General features: G+C 46.0%; 2 protein-coding genes across 2 annotated transcripts in view; one reads left to right on the top strand and one right to left on the bottom strand.

The window, feature by feature from the left end:
- CLSTN2 (calsyntenin 2) overlaps positions 1-22,263 on the top strand; it is a 556,759-nt gene that overhangs the window by 350,631 nt on the left and 183,865 nt on the right. The window lies entirely within an intron of this gene.
- LOC118908183 (DNA-directed RNA polymerases I, II, and III subunit RPABC4-like) lies at positions 18,022-18,410 on the bottom strand. The gene has a single exon (XM_036877290.2). The coding sequence runs from the start codon at positions 18,364-18,366 to the stop codon at positions 18,196-18,198; it is 171 nt and encodes a 56-aa protein (XP_036733185.1). The 5' UTR covers positions 18,367-18,410; the 3' UTR covers positions 18,022-18,195.

The following is a 22,263-nucleotide window of genomic DNA, read 5'->3' as shown; positions in this document are numbered from 1 at the left end:
CACAGGTTAGTTTTGCTAGCGTGTCAGCTCCCGAAGGCCAGGCATGATATCTCAGAGCAATGTGTGGGACACAAGCAGGTGCTGGGGAGTGATTGACAGAGGGGCTCACGCATTTCCCAGGGGTGGTGGTGATGTGTGATCAGAAGCTGTAATTGCCTCAGAGACGAATGATATTCTAATCTGTCACTCCATTTGTGAAGTTAATATTTCATTTCGCATAGTGGAGGCATTGCTAAATTGTTATACCACTCAACTTTTGAAGAGACACCTCATATTAATCTCATCAAACCACTCCAAGTTTTAAACTCACAGTGAATGCAAATAAAGCCTGCCATGGAATAATGCAGGGTAGACTGACAGCATGCTGACGAGAAAATTGTCTCACTTTAGGGACAATTCAAGGAAATCAAGAAAACAAGTTCTTGGTGTTAGGCGGAGTTTTAATAAAGTGAATTATTAGAGGCATTTCCCTTTGAGAGTTTCAGTGATTTCCTCGATTAGTGGCTCCTCTGGGAACAACATTTCTGTATAATGAAGCTGAGCCTTTTAAAAAACAAACAAACAAAGAAAACAGTCCCCATGAATTTTACCAAAGAAGTGTTGAGTGGACCAGATGGCTCAGTTTTAAATAGGGTTGTTGCTCTTTTCATCATCCTCTGAAAATGCAAGTGGTTAAGCTCAGGGAACCTTCTGGGAGGGCACATCTGATAAATTGCCTCAGATGGTTGGAAGCCAGAGCTTGCTGATGCAACCAGAAGTAAGGGCTGAGGCTTTAGAGGCCAGAGGCCTCTGCTCACAGCCTCCTGGCCTGATCAACCTCCTCTCTGCAGAGTCTTCACTCAGCCACAGTCCATGGGGAAGCCCGCAGGCTACCCACCAGTGAGCAGCTGTGTCAGGATCACCATTCTCCAGACTTTCTCTTCCTCACATGCAAAACAGAAAATCTGACTACCGGGATTTTTTCTCTGAGGCCCAAATGAGACAGTGTAGGTGAAACTTAAGAGTGGATGGCAGGAAGGATCCCAGGGAATAGAGTCAATAAAAGAAATAATACCTAACATCAGCATGTATTAATTGTTTGCTGGGTGTAAGTCAGGACTGCCCTGTGCCGATGTGCAGGCTGTGCTCCACGTCAACAGCACCCCCTAGAGCTGTGCAGCTCAGTATGTTCCGACCCTGGTGCGATGCATATTAGCCAGAGGGCACTGTTGCAGCTCCCATCTTAGATGAGGATGGCAAGGCATAGGGAAATGAGATGGCCCATCCAAAGTTGTTCACCCTGTGAACAATGGGGCCTTGTGGACCTGCTCCAAAGGCCGTTTTCTTCCCACCTACATTGCGTCGTCTCTCGTGCAGGCTCGCCAGAACGTGCTGTCTAGGCAGGTCCCAGCACCTCGGGCAGAGGCAGGCACACAGTCCAGTGACCAGACAAGGCCATGGTGACAGGAAGAGGAGGCAAGGAGAGGGCTTGGAAGACTAAGTGGGTGGATGAATTCCAAGGGTTGTCGGGGAACAGAAGCCAGGGTCAGGTGCAGCAGCAGCAGAACAGGTGGATCAGGAGTCTTGATTTTCCAACAAAGGAGGGTGTCAGGTTGCTGGGTCTCTGCAGAAGCTCATGGTACCCAGTGGAACAGAGAAGTTACTGTCAAGGTCCTCCAGGACACCCATTTCTAGATTATCAAGTCTTAAGGTGTGACCTAATATTAGTGATTAATTGTTCAAATTTTGCTACTGCTGAAAGCTGATTATTTTCTCCACACTACTGAAGCAGACTTTGGCATGAATGTCTCCACATTCTGGAGTTCCAGGGAAGCACTACCATGGAAGGAAAGGGTCCAGTACCCAAAAGGCCTCCTCAGAGCCACCGTTTTCTGCTGGGGGGACCTTAGGTATGTCACATTTAGTGCCTGCTCTGTACGTAGCTGAGGAGGAAACTGGAGAAAGAGTAAAGTGGAAGATTTGAACTTTGAAATAATTTTTAAAAGCAATCCATCCTGAAAAGCAATCTGGACTCTGGGTTCTTGGGAGAAAATATTGATTTAATGTATTTTTCTTCCCTTGAATGAGAGTGAATTGTAAAATTTCCACATATGTGATTATAACAACCTGTATATAACAGTAAAATGAAGAGTTTGGACTTTGGAGTCAAATTATCCTTGGATTTTACACTGATTACTGGCTATTTAACCTTGATCGAGTGAATCAGTCCCTTAAACCTCAGTTTCTTTATCAGTTAAATAAGAATAATAATAGTCCTAGATCAATTAGGACTCTTCCAAGTGCAAGAGTAATTCCACCTCACCCCGAATGAGTAAGTAAGGAAATGTCTTGTTTCACAATGCAAGGAGGCCCAGAGGCAGGGTGGGCGGACCCAGCAGCCCAGTGATGGTTTCCGGGACCCAGGTGTCCCTGTCCCTCTGCTCTGCCATCTTTAGCATGGGTGCCTTGCTAAGGCAGTCCCCAGAGATCATCAGGTGATCTCACTTGGGTCTGTGTGCCACTCTGTTCCCACCCAACAGAACAGTGAAAGATGCAGTCCTCCAACCACAGTGTGTGTCCTTACCCTCAGTCTCGCTGGACCATGGTCACGAGTGCCCTCCCAGTCCAGGGAGAGTAGCCAAAGAAACACTGTGCATGCACTGATTTGTTTCTTAAGTAATCCGGCTGCCCCAGCAGGGCTGGGCAGGGACTGGCTGAAGAACAAATCAGGATCCAGTCAGAAAGGATGGCGAGGACATGATGCAGGGAAGGCAGCCAACAGCAGTGTCCCACACAAGTACCATGGTAGAGGTTTGTCATGAAGAATAAAGAGATGACACATGGAAAGTTTTGAGCATGTGCCTTAGCATGCTTGTAGATCACTTTAATAGTAAGGAAAGATGCAAACCCTTCTAAGAATATCTGTCTGTCTCAAATAATAATCGCTGTGCTCTTTTGAAATATGTTCCGGGCACAGCACTATGCTGATGCTTTGGAGAAGTGGCAACTCAGTCACTTCCACGCAGAGAAAAGGCCACCCTTGCTGCAAACACTTGGCTGCTGTTTTCTGGCTGCTCCATTTTACTGCAAGTGCATTCCCAACAGTCTCTGAACACTGTGTTCCAGGGTCCTAACGAACGTCCTTGCTCTGCCATGAGAACGTTTCACATTTGAAGTGTCATCTCAGAGCACGAGGTATGTTCAGGCTCTGGCCACAGGCAGCTGCATGCCATGCCTTCCCCTGGCCCAGCTGCTCTGACAGCCCTCGTAATTGGGTTCCCGTAGGAGCCCTGCAGGGTGCAAGCCAGCCAGGAGATCCCAGCAGCAGGCGAAGAGCAGGGCTGCCAGGAGAACCTGGGGCACATCCAGTACTGGGGTCCTTGTCAGAATTTGCCCCCATTTGTAGTTTCCAGGCCAGAAATAGAGAAAGTGGATAAGAGAAAAAGGGAGAGTCCTGGCAGGGAGTCCAACACTGAAGTGGCAACCCTGTCACCTTTTTTCAAAGGGGAGAAGAGGGTGTGATAGGTTGGTAAGGACAATGAAAGGGATAAAAGACTCAGTGCTCGTTTGCTGGTTTTCAGGTTCTGGTGTCAGACGCTCCAGGAGTGAGGCTAGCAGTGCCCCTGAGAACCGGGTGGCCCTCTGCAGGCCCCATGTGCAGGCAGGCAGTGCCTATGCTTCCTTGTGTGGGGAGGTGGTGGGGGAAGACTCACTTGGTGAATTTTCTGGATTAAACAAGATTCAGGGGCACCTTCATTATTAGTGGAGCCCTGAACCATGTCAAGGAGGGAAAGGCCATTTTGGGGGATGCAACTGAAGCCTTAAGCAGCTCCAGAAATGCAAGAACAGACGGCCGAAGCAAGCGAAAGTGGAAACAGAAGGGAAACGCAGCCCGGGAAAGCCTGGGGTGCTTGGCTAGCTTGCTTCTTTGATGGGAGGTGAGCCCAGGCAACAGAGAAAAGTGTCTGCAGTCGTTTTCTGGGTGCCTAGAGCAGCTGCCCCAAAAGCCCCGTCCCGAGCACATGTGGGAGAATCGCAGAGCTCCCTCATCTTTGGAGGCCATGGAACTGAAATCAGTGGCTTTGGGGGAAAGGCTAAAGGTCAGGGGTGTCCTAGGTGACTGATGGTGAACGACTGTGGTAACTGGTCATGGAATAGGGTGGTTTTTCTTGGCTCAACAGGAATTTCTTGGGCACAGCGCAGCTTGTTCCTGACGGGGGTCTTGGGGCCTTGAGGACCAGGTTAGAGTGGATCGGCCCTAGACCCGCCACCCCCTGAGGCCCAGAGTAAGTCCATCCCATGCCCACACCTTATCAGCCTGCCTCTTTCTCTTTTCTGACACTATCTTTGACATTCCCTGCTCAGGGAAATCAGTCTCCGACATGGTCATCTGCTAGGGGGAGTCTGGCCTGGCCAGCATGTTCCACTCTGCCCCAAACCCACCTCCTCCTCCTCCTTTTGGGCCTTCATAGCTCTGAGCAGTGGCCTGTGTGGCCCAGCGTTTGCACCACCTCCTTTTCGCTTGCTCCCTACACCCTTGGGTGGATTCCCTTTCAGACTCACTGCCCTCCCTCAGCAAGGCTGGGGAGAGATGGCTGGAGACCCTAGAATCTAATAACGGAGCACCCTTGAAAGCTGATAGTCATTAAATGTTCCTGCTCGTTTATTTAGAAGTGAGGCTGAGGGCAGGGAGGGGAGGGAGGTGTGGGGGTGTGCACCCCACCGAGAGCCCTCAGATAGCCAGAGCTGCCCTCCTGACAGCACACTTAGGACACATTGATTCCCAGCGCCATGTAGCCCTGAGGTGATTGGATTGTCCTCCTTGAAGAGAGTCCTGGGAAATACATTTTTTTCCATTTCTGGTATTTTAGCGTCCAGTACAGACTGGTGCTTAGGGGGCTGCCCCTGCTGCCAGCTTCCCAGGGAATGTAAGCCTGAGGGAAGGACGGCTGTGCCTCTGCAGGCTTGTCCTGTACAGGACGGCCGCTTGGGGCAGAGCGGCCCAGCCAGTGTTAACTCCAGGGCAGATGCCTGGACCCTCGCTGTCACCATCCACAGCCTTTGTGGCTCCATCTGTCCAGACTGTAAACCCCCAGGAGAAGGGAAGCCCTGCAGTGGGAGCTGTTCTCAGGGACAGAGCCATAGTCATAGCTAAGTTCCCAGAACAAGGCCTGTGTCAGCAGAGCGAACAAGGCAGAATTTTAGTGCAGGAGAGAGGGGGGAGCCTCCCCCACACTGCAGTGTACCTGGCTGGTGTCCACCAGGCTGAGGTGGCCTGGCTGCACCCTCCCCACATGAACCCTGGGAGGTGAACCAAGCCTGAATCATTTTCCGGTGTGCCTCTTGGGAGTCATGGAATAGACAATGTACTGAGCATCTGTCCCTATGGCAAGCTCCGTGCTGAGGGCTGGAGAAACGATCTCTGCTTGCAGGACCTCAGAGTCTAGCGAGGGAGGTGGATGAGAGAACAGTCAAACGGGCTACGGAATGATAGATCATCTCCATGGCTTGCAGAATATGGAGGGGAGCCCCAAACCAGCATGAGGGTGGGGTGGTCAGGGACATTTTGTACAGAAGATGGCAATGAACTGAGGCTGTTAGACTGAACCCCTGTTATTTCTTGCTGAACCTTAAAAATAAACTAACAATAAGATTTACTCAAAGGCAGGTTGTAAAAGACGCAGAGTGTGTGAGAGCAGGCACAGTGTATCTCAGACTCACACATCCACTAGAACACTATAACCCCTGGTATCTGAGTCCCAGTTGGAAAGCCTCCGAGGCATTTTTAGGTTATAACATTTTGAAGGAATCAGTGAATCAAAACAAAACAAAAAACCCATTTGCACATCAGCATCGTGTCATGCAAAATCCTGTTTCCCTGAGCAGTGTTTCTCACTCCCAGAAAATCATGTACATTATCTGAATTAAAATCTAAGGGAGAAATAAAAAGCATACCTCCTGCAAGACTGATTTGCTCTAATGATCTGATCCATGCCCCTTTTTTGGGTGGAAAATTATTACAGCCATAAATATTTGTAATTCATTCTCTGATGTATTACATTTGTTAACAGCACCACAGGGTAGATGCTGTGCTCAAGAAAATCAGAACATCAAAAGGTGGGGACTAAAGGGAGAAAACCAAGAAGGGGGAAGGGACTGTCTCTGAGCAGGCTTCCCCTGCAACAGGCTCTACTGGAGGGGGCTCTGGACCGCGGGTCAGGGAACTTAGCTTCCAGGTCGGCCTCTGAGGCCAGCTGGCATTGTGCCTTGACAGAGCAGTTAAACCTCTCCTTTTCCACAATGTACCTGGGGAAGGATACAATAAACTAACAGATGTAAAAAGACTTTATAATGCAGTTAGTTCCACATATACACATATGAACAGAGGTTACAGATGTAACCTCTTCACCCTCATGGACAGTATGCTTGGCACTCTTCACTTCTCTAGTCTGCCCATCAACGAGGCTCCAGATTCACACAAGTATGGATTCAAATCCCGGCTCTGTGACTTGGGGCAAGTCATGTAGCTTCTCTGATATTCAGTCTCTTCATCTGTTCAGTGAAGAGAATTACAGTTCAATTAAAGTCTGTAAAACAACTTCATAAAAGGCAACTATTATAATATATGTTCTTTTTACCTTATTAGTTTTGGATGCTTTCAGAGGCAATTAATAAAAAGTCCAACTCAACTAGAAGAAACAAGGAAGAAAATAGTTTTTCTCATGTAGTATGAAGTCTGATGGCAAGGAACACCACGATAGGTTGAATAGCAGCTCAGTGACACCACTAAGGATCCAAGTGCTGGCACCTGTCCTAAGAATGGTCCCTTGATTTTCTCACAAGATGGCCCAGCTTCACATCCCCACGCAACGGTGTTCACAGGCTATGCCCAGGAGCAGATGCCTCCTGATATCAATAGAACAGGAAATCCACCAGGAAGGAAAATGGGTAGGCCTGTGACATGGGTAGCCAGATGGAGGCGTTTGCCACGCCTCTTCAAATAAGGCTCAAGGGTAGGGGCAGAATCTTATACTGTCAGATCTCTCCCATACCACCTTGAAAAGTATGTGCACATGGTAGACCTTCACTAAAGTGTTACTACTAATTAAAAACAGTTGATCAAACACTCAGTTATTTAAAAATTATCATGTTTAACAATATTTATTCTTTATGTAGAAAGCCATCAACTGGTATAATTTCTAAAAGCAAGAAAGAAAAGGAAACAACCTAATTGTTTAGCAATAGAGGAATAATTAATCAAATAAGCAGTAATGTACCTCTCTAATTCTGTAATATTAATAATGAGTTTTAGATGACATATAAAAATTCTATATAATGTTGAGTGAGTAAAATAAAAATGCTTATATACCATTTTATCTCCACTAAGGAAAGCAAATGTATGTACAAAATAAAATTAATAGGGAAAAAAATCTGTTAGAAGAAATCAGACCAAAATGTTGACTGATTTTTCTAGAATAGTGGAAGCCTGGTTGATTCATTTTCTTTCTATTTGCCTATGGTGTTCTAAAATTTCTATAATTCACCTGTTTATAGCAGGGAAAAAAACAATTTAAAAAATAATGGTGCTTAGCCTGACCACAGAGAATGCCTTCTTGGCATGGATCTGCATGCATATTTTTATCTTTCTATTCTATCCAAATCAATGTGTAAAGGCACTCCAGACTGTGTGGAGAAAGTCTCTGCATCTCATGCATTTTTACCACATTTATTAAAACAAATGAGAGATGAGGAAGAGGGCCTCTTTGTCCTGAGAACAGGCCATATAAACTAGAAGTGTTACTGTAATGGCAGCAACCACAGAAATGCTGGTCAGGGGACACTTCTGGGCCTGCAAATGTGTCAAGAAGCTGAAAACTTGGGAAATCACAGTTAATGTCTGTGACAAATTAAAGAAGATTGATGTGCATCATTAATAAGAGAAGGTCTAATTTGATTATGAAGAGATTAAAGAGCTGAAGGTGCTTCTAAGACAGGAAGTTTCTAAGACAGAAAGCATGAGATGGGGTTGTCTTAGGTAAGTTTGGTGTATAGGGGATAATGCAGTTCATTCCCCATTGGTTGGGTTGCTTATGGAGAAGACCTCTCCTTCCCTAAACACTTTACTCTTAACTTATTACTGGATCAAAGCTTTTAAGAAGTTAAATGTGTACTTTTCCTCCTCACAATCTTACCCCACAGCAGTTAATCACAAATGTTAGCCACAAGCAAGAAATACCATTTTAATGCATTGTAATAAATATTGAGTGTGTTATTCCACCCTCTACGTATCATATTCAAACTGCCCCCTGCTGCTTGGCACAGCGTTTGAAATGTCACCATTGTGACATTACCCCACTGAGCCTTGAGTCGTCCCTAGTCGCCCAAGACTCCCCAAGTAATACTCTCCCCTGCGGGATAAAGCTTTATGTCAGTGTCAGAGCATCTCATCGGTCGCTAGCTGATCACCAGGGGAAGACTTCTGAACATGAAGCTAGGGAGAGAAGAGGAGGAAGCAGGCACCCCAAAAGGCAAAGATCTTCCCAACAGTGCATGTCTTGGCCCGAAGATCGTGTTCCCACTGCAATCACCCAAGGCTATACCTAATTCTCCCATAGGAACAGGGAATCTAGAACGTGTTGAGCATTTCCCATACACAATATCATTTCATCATCCCAGCTTTTCCTCATTTTCAGAAGAACATGAGCTCTAATTACTTAAAAAATTCTGAAGTTCATGTTAATACACAGCAGATAGGATAGAGCAGTGCTTATTCCTGCAAAAGAGATTACTTTCAAGGACTTAGTAGCCTGAGAGACAGAATTCCCCCAAAGCTATTACCCTTTCTACCCAGCTGCCACCCGTTCACCCAGTCAGGAGGTGCCTTGGCGCTGTCCGTGGTCCTGAACACCATGCTGCTATGCCAGTTAAGAGGGACAAAGGAATGAAAGCTCCAGGCCTCGTTAGAATCTACAGATTTCTTTTTGTCTCTGTACTTTCAGACAAAACTCTCTCATTGACCCGTGCAATTTGGTGTGACATTTTCCCAAAGTGCTTTCTACAACCATATTTGCTTTAGACATCAATTTTAGAAGTGAAAGGTCAACTTTCTGGATGTGAAATATTTTATACATGACCTTTTGTCCATCATTGCTAATATTAATACAAAGTGTTTGCCCTGAAGAATAACTAAAAATGTAATCAAGTAAGATTATCTGTTTCACAGAAAAGAATAACACCTCATTAAAATGATTGTATATGTAGCTCTTGGCAAACAGGTCAGTATCATTAAAGCAAAGCCAGAAAGCACACAAATGACAGAGAGGACAAGATTATCTTGTCTTATCCTTGAATGAGCCAGGGTTCATTCTTATGGGGAAAATGACAGTTATTAGATTGAAGCCAGGCTTAAGGGTGCCCAATCAACATCTGATGCTCTACTGTGCACTATGGTAAAAAATGCTCTTACTGCTCTTCACAACATAGCCATTATCCTGACCACCAGAGGGATAATAACAGGGAGAATAACCCCAAATGCTCACAACCTGTCCCTGCTGCCCCAGCAACAGGTGCAATTTATGAAGCACCTTCATGCAGAAGACATACCCCAAAGCCTCCTTGTACTCACATAGGAGAGGTGTGCTCCTGGTCTCAGTTTGTGGTGTAAATCTGAATTATGCAAGCCAGACACACCTCTCCTTAAATTTTAGAAAATGTAGCTAGAGAAAAATTCTGGCCATGCTACATGATGTACTCAAGAGAATTATGGACTTTGGGGTCAGACAGCTCTCTGTTCATGTAGTGGCTTTCCTGACAAACATCTGTGTGATCTCAGGCAAGTCACTTCACAATTTAATGCACCTCAGATTCCTAATTTATAAAGCGGGCATAACTGTAAAACCTACCTTCTAGTGCTTTTGTAGGTATTCATTGAAATTAGTACCATCCACTCAATAAGTACTAGTTCACTGGCCAATCCATAGAGTACTATGGGATCTGAAAGATTTAGTGTAACATGTTAATTTCGTATTGTAGTTTTTAGATCTGTTTAGTCACAGGCCCACTTATTTAATGAAACTGCACTTAGAAACACAACGTGTAAACTAGTCAAGGGCTAAACTGTGGGGGTGGAAGACCTGGAGTCCCAGCACCTCAGGCCAATTGCACTTCAGTCCCTGTGCGCTGAGGAGGTCCCAGAAACACCTGGGAATCACAGGAGGGTGGTTTAGCAATTGCTCTGGGGACTCACTGTGCCTCCTTTCCACCTACCCTACCTTGCTACAGTTTTAACTTCTTCAGAAAGAAATTAGGTGTCTTTTCTAGCCCTAAACTAGAAAGTTCCAGAAGCTGGATCCTGTTTCTAACCAAACCAGTGCTGAAAGGCATTTCCTAGCATCCTGGAAAGTAAATAAATAGCTTTTGCATTTAAATCCTCACCACAGTTCCCAGGATGGGACCACACACCAGATAATCAGCACATAGACCATCCCATTAAGTCAAGTCCTGTTCATTCTTCAAAACTCAGGTGAGGCCCACCCTCCACAGAGGTGGTTCCCAGAGCTTCCCAGTCCACACAGAGCTCTCCTTAGTGACCTTCTCCTTGGATTGCAAAATGCCTGGGGTTTGGAGAGATCATATGTGTTAGCTGTCTTCCCACGATTCTCACTCTTCTCTTTCCTAACTTTGCCAAGCTAGAAACCCTGCAGAGCTCAGCACATACACAGGGACAGGAGAGAATGGAGACGCTTTCTCCCAGTACAGGTTTTATATTGTTTGTAGACAGGGAGGCTCCCTTGAAGCACGGGCTGTGGAGAATTCTGATGAGAAACAGCATCTTAGAGCAGTTAAATCAAGTGGGCTCTGGAGTCAAAGAGTTTAGGTTCAGACCCTGGCTCTGTCACTAGGTGACTGCAGGCAAGTTATCTAACCTCTCCCTGCCTTGGTTTCCTCCTGTGTAAAAATATAGTCTTTCCTCACAGGGTCCTTGTGAGAATTCAGTAAGTTAGTTAGGCCAAGGCCTCAGAGTAGCATCTGGCATGCTGTGTTTTATAAACTTCTCATTGACACTTTGTCCCATGTTTTGTAATAAAGTGAGTTAACATGAGATTATATCAAAGGAGCCCTGGACTGAGAATCTAAATTCTAGTCTGGTTTCTCCACCAATTTTTGACATGTGACTCTAACCTTTGCTATTTGGGCCTCAGTTTCTCCCATTTGCATCATCAGTGGGTTGGAATAGGTAATCTATAAAGCCTTCTATCTGTTATATCTTTGTTCCAACATTTACCATCAGAGTTGAGTGGCATTAAGTACATTCACATTGTTGTGCAACCATCTCACCATCCATCTCCAAAACCCTTGTCATATTGCAAAACTAAAACTCTGTCCCTATTCCCTCCTCTCCCCTAGCTCTAGGCAACCACCGTTCTACTTTCTGTATTTATGAATTTGACTACTCTAGGTACCTCATGTAAATGAAATAATACACTATTTGTTCTTTTGTGTCTGGCTCATTTCACATAGCATAATGTCCCCAGGTTTATCCATGTTGCTGCATGTGTCAGAATTTCCTTCTTTTTTAAGGATGTGTAATAGTCCTTTGTAAGTATATACCATATTTTGTTTGTCCATTCATCCACTGATGGACACTTGGTTTACTTCTACCCTTTGGCTATTGTCTAATGCTGCAATGAACATAAATATACAAATATCTCTTTGAGTCCCTGTTTTCAATTCTTTTTGGAGTTGCTAAATCATAGATAATTCTATTTTTTAACTTTTGGAGGAACTGTTTTCAGTAGCAGCTATACTATTTACATTCCCACCAACAGCACACAAAGGTTCCAGTTTCTCCACAGTCTCACAATTGCTATTTTCTGGGTTTAGAGTTTTGTTTTGTTTGATAGTGGTCATCCTAATGGGTGCAAGGTATCTTCTATATTTTTTGACTTTGTGACTTTGTGCTTTATATGACAGACATATGACTGGTCCTAGGGGCTCTGCCCAGCCCCCTGCCTGGTGCCTCATTCCCATGTCTGTTTCCAGTGCTAAGCCCTTGGTATTCACAGAACAGTCTCCAACCCTTTCCTGAAAAAATTGTGATTTAGCTTATAAATACATGTGACACACCTTGAATTAAAAAAGAAATTCAGTCCAACCTCATAAAAAAATCAACCCTTTCCCTTTGATATTATAGGCATAAGCACTTTGGGCCATATTTATGGGGTTAGGATCCAAGCTCTGATCAATGATGACCTCTCATCTGCCTCCGGAATTCACGGCATGGCCCCAGCAATGTAGGCATAGGGAATCTATGGCAGCGTGCCACTAAAATAAAAATGTTCCTTCATTTCTAGTGGATGCTGAAGAACGCAGCTTATATCATTACACCTGCCATTAAATATTAAAGGTAAGGAATTCAGTGTTACTCAAGAGCTGTAACCAAGCTGGCACCTTTTCCTTCCCTGTTCAGGGAGGAATGAGTATTGAGCCCCGAGCACAGGTGGGTGCAATGACTGCATCTCTGTTGTGCATGGCTGGCATCTGCCTTTCTTAGGGCCCTATGATGCTGGCCACTGCAGGGAACAGATGGCCAGGTCACCACCACTATTTTCAGCCTCTCTTGGAGAGAGAAAGCCAGAGGGGCTGCTCCTCGTTCTGCACACCATCAAGTAAAGAGAGGATTCCAGTCTCTGATTTGACCTAAGGATAGGCAGTGGCAGACACTTCTGTGCTGCTTGCCCTGCGCCCTCAGCCTGTCTGTTTCAGTGTGGTCACAACAGACAGCTCAGGGCACAGTCCTGGCATCCCCACCTCCACTGGAGGCCTCTCACCTTGGACTCAGGTACTGCCTGGAAGTGTGGGAAAGGCCATGTTCCTAGTGACAACTCTCAACTAAGGCGGGGCAGAAGATGGGGGGTCACTGATTATCCTAGCTGTGTTGCATGTCCTTTGGAGGGACAATTTTGATGTGTTTTACATGTTTCTTCAAAATTCCCCAGAAGGATGGAGTCCCAGTTTTCTCACACCAATAACTAGCCCAATTCTGTACTTTTCCATCAGTGCCTGTTTGATTTTCTTTGCCCCCCCCCCCACCCCACACACACCTGCTTTCCTGGGACATCTCCCAAATAAGCTATCTGGTCCAAGTCCTTGCCCCAGGCTCTGCCTTCAGGGACACCCATGAGCAAAACATAGGCTCATAATACGGGGAAGACTTACGGAGGCAGAAATGAACTTTGAGTCTTGGGGGCCAACATAAAGGCCCAATAGCTCTAAAAGTCAGATTCTATGAAAAGAATTAGCTTCATTTGGGCTTCTTGTTCTCTATTCATCTTAATCCGGACTGCCAAGGTCAGGTCTCTGCATATGGTTATGCAGGTTGGGCACTGCACAACGGCACGTAATGTAGGAGTTTGAAATTTGGCACTTGTTCTGCCCACCAGGCCACACCCTCAAGGTCTTGGCTGCATCCACTGAAATAAAAAGCTTCTGTTTCTCAACACAAAGGTACTGACCATTCTCCAGGCCAGGTGGCTTCAGGTTGGCATTTTCACAAAGAGCACCTTTTTCCAGTTCACACAAAGGCTGATTGTGGTCCTCAATCCCCTGCGGTTTTTGCCCTATGTCTGACAACTTTTACCCACAAACCTAACGCTCTAGCCAAGGCTGTCTGTCTCCCATGACCCACATAAGATTTTCATTTCTGCATCTACGCTTGGCTAATGCTGACTTCCTCCCTCATTTTTCTCCCAAAGGTTTACTCCCATGTTCTCCAGTATCTGTTCTTCAAGGCTCCACTCATTCTAGCAAGCTTCCAAGCTCACTCATGCAACTACAGTACTTACTGGGATTCTTCCCTTTGTTCATTTATTCATACATTTATGTTTTGATAATGTATTCAGTGTTATCTAATAATACGCTTGGCTCTGGATCTGCAGACATTAATCAATCTGACCCCTGTCCTGGGGAGGGACAAACAAGCAAATAGGCAGAGACAGAACAGTGACTGCAGTGTTAGAGGAAAGCGCAGGGGCCCTGGGAGCAGGGAGGGGCTCCTCCCCAAGCCTGGGGGCAGAGGCAGTGACAGATAACCTCAGCTGTTTTAGCACTAGGAAAAGGTGGAGGGTGGGAGTATGAGGGACATTCCAAGAGAGAGCAGCAGGTCCCAGGACAAGGAGACAAGGAAAGTCCGTGGGACCCTCAGTTGTTCATTGCTGTTGGAATATAAACTTGAAGTCAGGGAAAAGAGAGAGATGAGGCCACAGGGTGGGGAGTAAGCGAGCCTTGCCCAACAGAATAGGTTATTACGGTAAGGGCTATGGTTAGTGGGTTTACCAGACCAGGCCCTCTACACAGCTGTTAGGATAGAGTCACTGGCTCCAGAACTACCCGTAGCTCCACATTCAGCCTGCTGTTGGGACTGTTACGAACAGATCAGATAAGAATTACACCCAGATTTTATGTCTGGGTGGGCCACTTTGCTCAAGGAGAGGCAGCTGGGTGTTGTGGGAAGCGCAACAAAAAAGGCAGAGGAAGAAGCCTCATTTCAGCTTTACCTTAGCTCGACGTGCGCCTGGGAGTCCAGCTGCCTGACTTCTTGGGCCCTAGTTTCCTCATCTGAAAAATGAAGGTGCTCTTATCCCTGAACGGGTGTCCCACCCTGACTGTGAGACATTGCATATAAAAGTGCAGTAGGAAGAATACCGCATTCTACCCCAAAGGGAAGAAGCATTATCATGAAGTCATTGCTTATCATCCATTCCAGAGAGGCTTTCCAGAATGAGCAAAACCAGTCATCTGCCTCAGCCACTGAGAAATGACTCATTCTCATGGATGCGACCTGAATAAATGGAGGAAGTGTGGCAGCTCTAAATATTAAACTCCAAGAGGAGCCTGGTTGCCTCATTCATCACTGCTCTGTGTTACTTGTGCATTTTCTATTCCATGTTCACTCAGTGAACACACAGCAACATTTTCTAAAGCTCCGCGCTGTGCCAGGTCCTGGGCTAGGCTGTGGAGGCACAAACGGAAAGACAGAGTCCTGCCTCGGAGCCCGTCAGAGCCACACGGGGAGGTCCACCGCAGAAAGCGGTTGCCGTGCAATCTATCAGCAACAGAATGGAGGGACCGTCCGGCTGAGAGAAGGATCGCTAGATCATCCTGAGGAATCTGAAAAGATTCACAGAGGAAGCAGCATTTAAGAGGAGTCTTGCAGACTAGTAAGGCATTTGCAGAAGAAGGGGGAGCCAGAAGATGAGCCTTGAGTTTGGGCTGAATGCCAACAGGCAGAAGTTGGAGGGAAGGTGTGGAATCAACTGTCAAGCAAGCTAAAGCCAGGCCAGCAGTCTGGAAAGCCAACCCTGGAAATCAACCTTTTCTTCGGAATGTGAAGCCTCTGGAATGGGCTGTCATTGTCGCCCTTTGTTGTGTCCACTTGGGCAGGCAGGCACAGGGCTTGAGTGTCCAGGGGAGGTGTCATCTCCAGGAGGGTTCCATGCCGACAGAGGAGTGGTCATGGGGGCTTCCTGGAGGAGGGTCTGCCCCCTTTCCCTAACCAGATGTTTCTGTGGCTGAGGATTGCCTTGTGAAGACCCAAAGGCTGGGGAATCTTCACCATCTAGTTGGGAAAATGTTGCCGAGTGTCTTGCTCTGTGGATAGTAAGTTGCATCCTGGTCTTGATTAAAATCCAAACATGAGACTGGCAGCCTACCTCTGGCCTCCAGTACCTTTGGACCTGGTAGCCCATTTGGTGTCTTTGACAGGAAATGGAGCAAGGCACAAGGAGTACTTGTCTTTTAGGGATCATGTATTATTAGGGTAGTAGTAGTTAAAGAAATACACACTTCAGTACAACCTTCTAATTCTTAGAAAAGATGAATTATGGCAGGCAGCAGGTGGAGAAGTTGTTGAGGGGACTCAGAGCTGTATGCCCTTGTCAGAAGATACAGAATGCAAAGAAACCCCACCGGGACTTGAAGTGGCTTTTCTCTAACCAGAGGCAAAGAGCTCAGGGCTCCCTACCCAGTTCTGAGGCCTGCCCTTCCTCCAAAGGTCTGGGTGCACAGGGCTCTAAGACGAAGACCGAAGTCTGGTTGCCCCTGATTGAGACAGCCAGAGCCTCAAAGATAGTTAAAGACCGGTTAAATCAGATCAGAAGGTTTAGACTGCATTTCTGACTGATGCCCCTTATTTTACATCCCATTATTATAACAAAGACAGAAGGCAAAATATGGTTACTTAAAAAGGTCTTTTCATACGGCTGCTGAGTCCCACAATGCTGGTATTAATTCAGTCATACATCTATGAATGGGGGCCATGAGCTTTAGAAGTCAATTCTAAGAAAAATGAACTTGAAAGAGGCTTGAATAGGACTGTGTGTGTGATGAACATGGAGCTGGAGGCCTGAACGGCCTTCTGTCCTCTGGCCCTCACTGCTGTCAGAAGCCCATCCTCAGAACAGAGGCACCAGGCCACACCAGAGCCTACGGAACTGGACTCTACATACCAGAAGCCTTCCTTTTAGTCTTTTACAGCATAAGCACTGGGCCTTTGGAAGGGACTGGGGAGCTAGGTTAAATGAGTTAATTATTGCCTTCTTGGTTTTGGTGATTCTATTGTCAGTCAGCAGAGTTATTTGTAGATTGAATACTATTTGGATTCAGTTATTGATGAGTGAGTTAATGATGAATCAGTGATAGCTACCTCCAAGTGCTGACTATGTGTTGGGCACTGTGAAGGCCCTTTGAACATTTTACCTCCTGTAATCCTTATAATAACCAGAAAGAATAGGTATCCATCTCCCCAATTTACAGAGGTGGAAACTGAGGCTCAGTGTCACATCCAAGCTCACAAAGCAGGTACACATGGAGACAGGATTTGAACTCAGGAATAACCCATTGTTCAGCCATTCTGGAACCTCCTGTGAGGAGAGGAAGAAGATGAGACAGGACTGCAATGGAGATGAACCCTGAAGGGTCTTGAGGGCCACTCCAGGAGGCTTGGCCTTCCTTCTCTGCAGTTTTGCAGGCTCTACCTGTGGACCAGCCTCTCCTGGGGCATCCCCTCAAGTGTGCACAGCCCTGTGGAATGGCAGAGCTCTCCTACTGCTTAGCACCTGGCTTCTTGGCTTCTGGGCACAGCCCCCCACCTAACCAAAGCAGGGCTGGGAACTGACCCTCTGCCAAGCACACAACCACCCCCATGCTTCCACCAGCCTATCAGAGCCAGTGTAGATATGCCAGGATTTTGCTGAAAGCCAACTGCTTTCAGTGCATTGAAAGCTGGAGACCTGGGGCTTGGGGAGGCTTTTGTGTTCTCTTCCATGGAACTGTTTGCTATGGCTCTGGGTGAATTGTGCTGCAAATAATTGGCTACCAAAGGCTCTGATCATCAGCAGCACTAGACAGCGAGGCCAGTGGGGCCACTGAGTACACCACAGCCATCGTGTGCCAAATTACACAGCCTCACAGGCAAGAAAGGGCTAGTGGTCCCTGAGGGCCTCACCCTCCTCCACCCCCAGAAGATGAACAGCTGAGGGAAGAATCAAGTTACTGCCTGTCCCCAGTCAGTAGCAATGCTACTGTCACCAGAAGGGCTGTTGCCCCCATTGTTGCTCAGCAGGCCAGACTCAGGATACAAATTTCAGGAATTTAGGACTTGCTTGCTTCTTAGGAATTGTCATTTAGCTCTCTAGTTCTAGAGGCCCGTTCTGTGTTGGCAGATGTATTAATTTCCTAGGGCTGCTATAATAAACACAAAGCAAATGGTTTAAAGAACAGGAAGTTACTGTCTCATAGTTCTGGAGGCTAGATGTCTGCAATCAAGGTGTTGGCATCATTGATTGCTTCTGAGATAGTGTGGAAAAATCTGTTTTAATCCTTTCCCCAATTTCTGGTGGCCTCAGGAGTTCCTGGGCTCGTAATGGTTGTTCTTCCTACATCTTCACATCGTCTGCCCTCTGTTCATGTCTGTCTCTCTGTCCAAATTTCCCCTCTTGTAAAGGACATGGACATGTTGGATTTGTGCCCACCCCAATGATCTCATTTTTTTTTAGTTGAACAAAAAATGATTTCTTTATATAAACTATTAATAGATACCTAAATACAATATGAAATCATGTGCATACAATTGCATTCATTAAGTACACTAATCAAAAGCTACACATTAACAGCAAATGCAAATACAAATGAAGATATTCTTCTGAACTCCATCTTTCATTAAGCATCAAAAACCACCAATCCTTTAGTCCTTTTGTACATTATTCTGTATCCACATTCTCTGCATCTGATTGGATCCCTGGATTTTATTTCATTTTCTGTGTGACATTCTCCACATATATATAGCATTGGCTGCTGCTTTGGGGGCTGAACGTCCTTCTGGGTGACCATTACTAGGCTCAGAACAAAATTACTCGTGCTTCCAGATTGTGGCTATTGCCTCAATGATCTCATTTTAACTTGATCATCTGCAAAGATCCTATTTCCAAAAACGAACACATTCATAAGTACCAGGGATCTGGACTTAAACATCTTTCGGGGGAACACAATTCAGTCCACAGCAGCTGAGATTCTGCTTTTATGTCTGAAACTGCACAGAAGAAGTGGATGCACTGTTTTCATAGCTAATGTGGGTACACAGCTAATGTCGGCACTATCTCCTTCAGAGGCATTTGGACACTCACTTCTCTGTTACCCTTGACCTAGAACAAGGTTTAGGGGGCTGATACATGTTAATTGATTTAACCCTCATAATTTCCATGTGAGGTGGATACTACCATGATACCTGTTTTACAGACAGTAGGTGACTTCCCTGGACCTACAGAAGTGAGAGAGCTGAATGAAAATTCAGGCACTCTGATTCCAGAGCCTAAGTTCTTCATCCTAAATTCTGGACAATGCAAATTTCTAGGCTTTTCACACAGAGCTTCTGATTCTGTGTGATGGAATCAAATCTGGACCCAGATGGAGCCCAGGAATCTGAAATTTTAGAGCACCTGTAGTGATTTTAATGCAGACTCCATGGCCCACACATTGATAAACAGTGTCCTCTTGTTTCCATGAGAGTGACTTTGTCAGATAAGGTTGTTGATCTGCAGGCCTCAGTGAAGCAAGAGGGCCTGCCCTGGACACCCCCCATTTCTCTGACTGTTGTCTCTCTCCTTTCAGGCACTTATGATGGGCTTCCATGTGCACCACTCCACTCTCTTCTCCACACACGAGCCAGAGGAATCTATTTGCAGTGCAAACCTGGGGCCACAGATCTCGTAGCTCTTAGGATAAAACCTGAACCCATACCCTGCCACATGCCCTCTAGGAGCCAGCCCTGCCCATGCCTGGGTCTAAGTCCCAGCTCTGCTGATGGAGCAGGTTGTTTGATGCCTCCAAGCCTAATCTACAAAGCAGGAATGATGACACCTCTTCCACAGGGGTGGCCGCAAGGATGAAATGTGGCAATGCACGTGACATGTCTAGTTCCACTCCCTGCCCCTGCGGGGGTGCTCAGCGAGTGGTGCACCTGCAGAATTGTCAGGGTGGTCTTATTTGGGGGCCCTAGGAGGATGTATAATAATTGCACAAAGGCAAATGCCCTTTTCTGCCCAGGTCTGGAACTAGTTCCTGTGGGGCTCTTCCTGCCTGAGACCAGGAGGAACGCACATCCTGTAGAACAGACTGAGGAAACAGGGACCGGCATTCCTCCAGGTCTGAAGGTTCTCAGCATACAGATGCCCTGTCTTCCGCATCCTCAGCCTGGCCAGCTGCTCTCTGAATCTGTGCACTGCCCTCGCCTGCTTTTTCCAGTAGACAGTGGGGCGGGCATTACGGGCTCTCAGCCAATGAGATGGAGGGCAGAGATGAGGGGCCTGGAAGCCTGACACAGACCCAGATATGTTGCTCTAATAGGAGGGAATGAGACTGTGTCATGCTCTGCAGTGGCTCCTCTCAGCAAAGCTGCCCTGTGTCAGCATGTGTGACCAGCGCCACACCATCTGCTTCCTGGACAGTTGCTTGAGCATGAGTTTGAGGTGGGCAGTCCAGGCTTGAATAAGATCTGCAGAGCTTTGCTACTATCTTTACCATAAGGGGTTAGATTGCAGGATCTCAAGGATGTTTTCCTTCCGGGGCTCTTTGTGATTTTTTTAAATCCTGAGAAGAGCTCTGACCCCATGACCAATGTCGTGTGTGGAGGACAGAAGAGTGCTGTCCAACTGTGTTCTCTCTCTCCCCTTTCTCCAGGGGAAGTATCAAGACTAGAAGAGACCCTTTGGAATTACAGTGAGATTTGTGAAGAGTAATTTCAGAGACTTAGTTTGATAATCAGTTGCACTTAAAATCTTAAAGCTAGTAGGGACCATCCATCACAGTGGTTTCCAAATCTGTCCGTGCATCACTGTCACCTAGGGAGATTTAAAAGGAACCAATTCCAGACCATAACCTAGACCTACTAAATAAGGTCTGTGAGGCAGGGGACCAGGAATCTCCCCACCCAGCCCAGCCTTGTGCTTCCTCAGAGCCGTGGGGTGCTGAGATGGAGGCGCAGCAGTTTCCATCCCTAGCTGAACACATGTGCTTTGTGGTTCCCCAAGGAACACACAGAACCACAATCCCCCTCAGGGTATTCAAGCTCTGCAGGCGCATGTACTTGGGACACACGGTCCATGCTTAATGGGTGTTGTTTTAGCAGCTGCACTGCTGTTGGACATATACCCATCTGGCCTTAATTTCCTCATCTCTGAAAGTTTGACCTGGTCCAAGCCAGCAGCACTGCATTGTTCCAGAGAACGAGCCCATGTTTTGGAGCTGGGCTTGGTTTGGATGCAGGCTCCGCCACTTACTAATTGTGAAGTCCAAGGTGCACGTGCCCCGCAGACCCCCAGTTTCCTTTCCTGAAAATGAGGACAGACGGGCAGACCTCACTAGATTCCTGTGAGAATGAAAAGACATGGTGGTTGTGAAGCGAGTCGTGTGTCCGGAGTTTGGTCTCTTCACCCACTCCCTCTCCTACAGCTTGAATGTATATCTTTATAATCTTATTGAAACTAGTGCTTGCCTAGCAGATGTCTTCCTAGAGCATGCATTTTATCTTGACCCAGGCTAATTTGTGAGGTTAGACTTGACTGTAGGAAGTCCCGATGTACCTCCTACATGCATTTCACCTTCCCCTGCATGTGGAACGTCACAGTACTGTGTGCTGACTACATCTGCAAATGAGGGCCGGAGAGTGAATTTCCAGGTTTTAAAAAACCTGTAGAATAACTCTGTTTTTGGTTTAAACTAAACTAAAAATAACAAATAGACATATGCATATAATGACTGCATATGCAGAGAAGGCTATAAACCATATTAACATTAGTTTTATCTGGAGGGGGCAATTATAGCTGTTTTTCATTACTTTTTTATTTTTTAAGAAACTTCATTTTTTAGAGTAGTTTTAAGATTACAGAAGAATGTCAAGGGATAGAACAGAATTCCCCTAAATCCCACTTTCAGTTTATCCTGTTATTACCATCTTACATTACTATGGTATGTTTGTTACAATTAATGAGCCAATACTAATATATTCTTATTAACTAAAGTTCGTACTTTATTTATACTTTTTACTCAACATCCCTGTTTTGGTTCTGGGACCCCATCCAGCGTACCCTGTCACATTTAGTCACCGTGTCTTCTTAGGCCCCTCTTGGCTGAAACAGGGTCTCAGACTTCCCTTGTTCTTGATGACATTCAGAGTTGTCAGGTACAATGTCATGTATATGATCACATATTTTTAAAAATATCCCTTGGCTGGGCTTCGTCTGGTGCTTTTCTCACGATTAGACTAGGGCTGTGAGTTTTTGGGAGAAGGATCACAGAAATCAAGTGCCGTTTTGCTCACATCGTATCCCGAGCACACACTGCCAACATGACTTACTGTCGTTGATCTTGACCTTGGTCACCTGGCTGAGGTGGTGTTTGTCAGGTTCCTCCACTGTAAACATAAAGATACTTCCCATTCCCCTTTTCCATACTATACTTGCATTTTCTTTTTATTGTTCCATGTTATCTGAAGTTTTCTTTTTCTTTCAATTAGCATAATTACTTTGATAATCAGGGAGGAAAAAGGTATTTTTATTTGGGGAAAAAAAATGGGTAAAGTCTCACAAGACTTTCATTCTTCCTTTATATTTTGTTTTGGCTTGATTTTCACACTGCTACGCATGCCACTCCAGATGTGTCTGTTGAGGATTTACCTGGTTACCAGCCTCAGTTCCTGCTGAGCATGACTCTGACCTCAACCCATGAGGCTCG

Source organism: Manis pentadactyla, chromosome 1, assembly GCF_030020395.1.
Source record: "Manis pentadactyla isolate mManPen7 chromosome 1, mManPen7.hap1, whole genome shotgun sequence".
Taxonomy (NCBI): Eukaryota; Metazoa; Chordata; class Mammalia; order Pholidota; family Manidae; genus Manis; species Manis pentadactyla.
The sequence above is the reverse complement of the archived record's forward strand: the minus strand, read 5'-3'. Positions and strand labels throughout refer to the sequence as shown.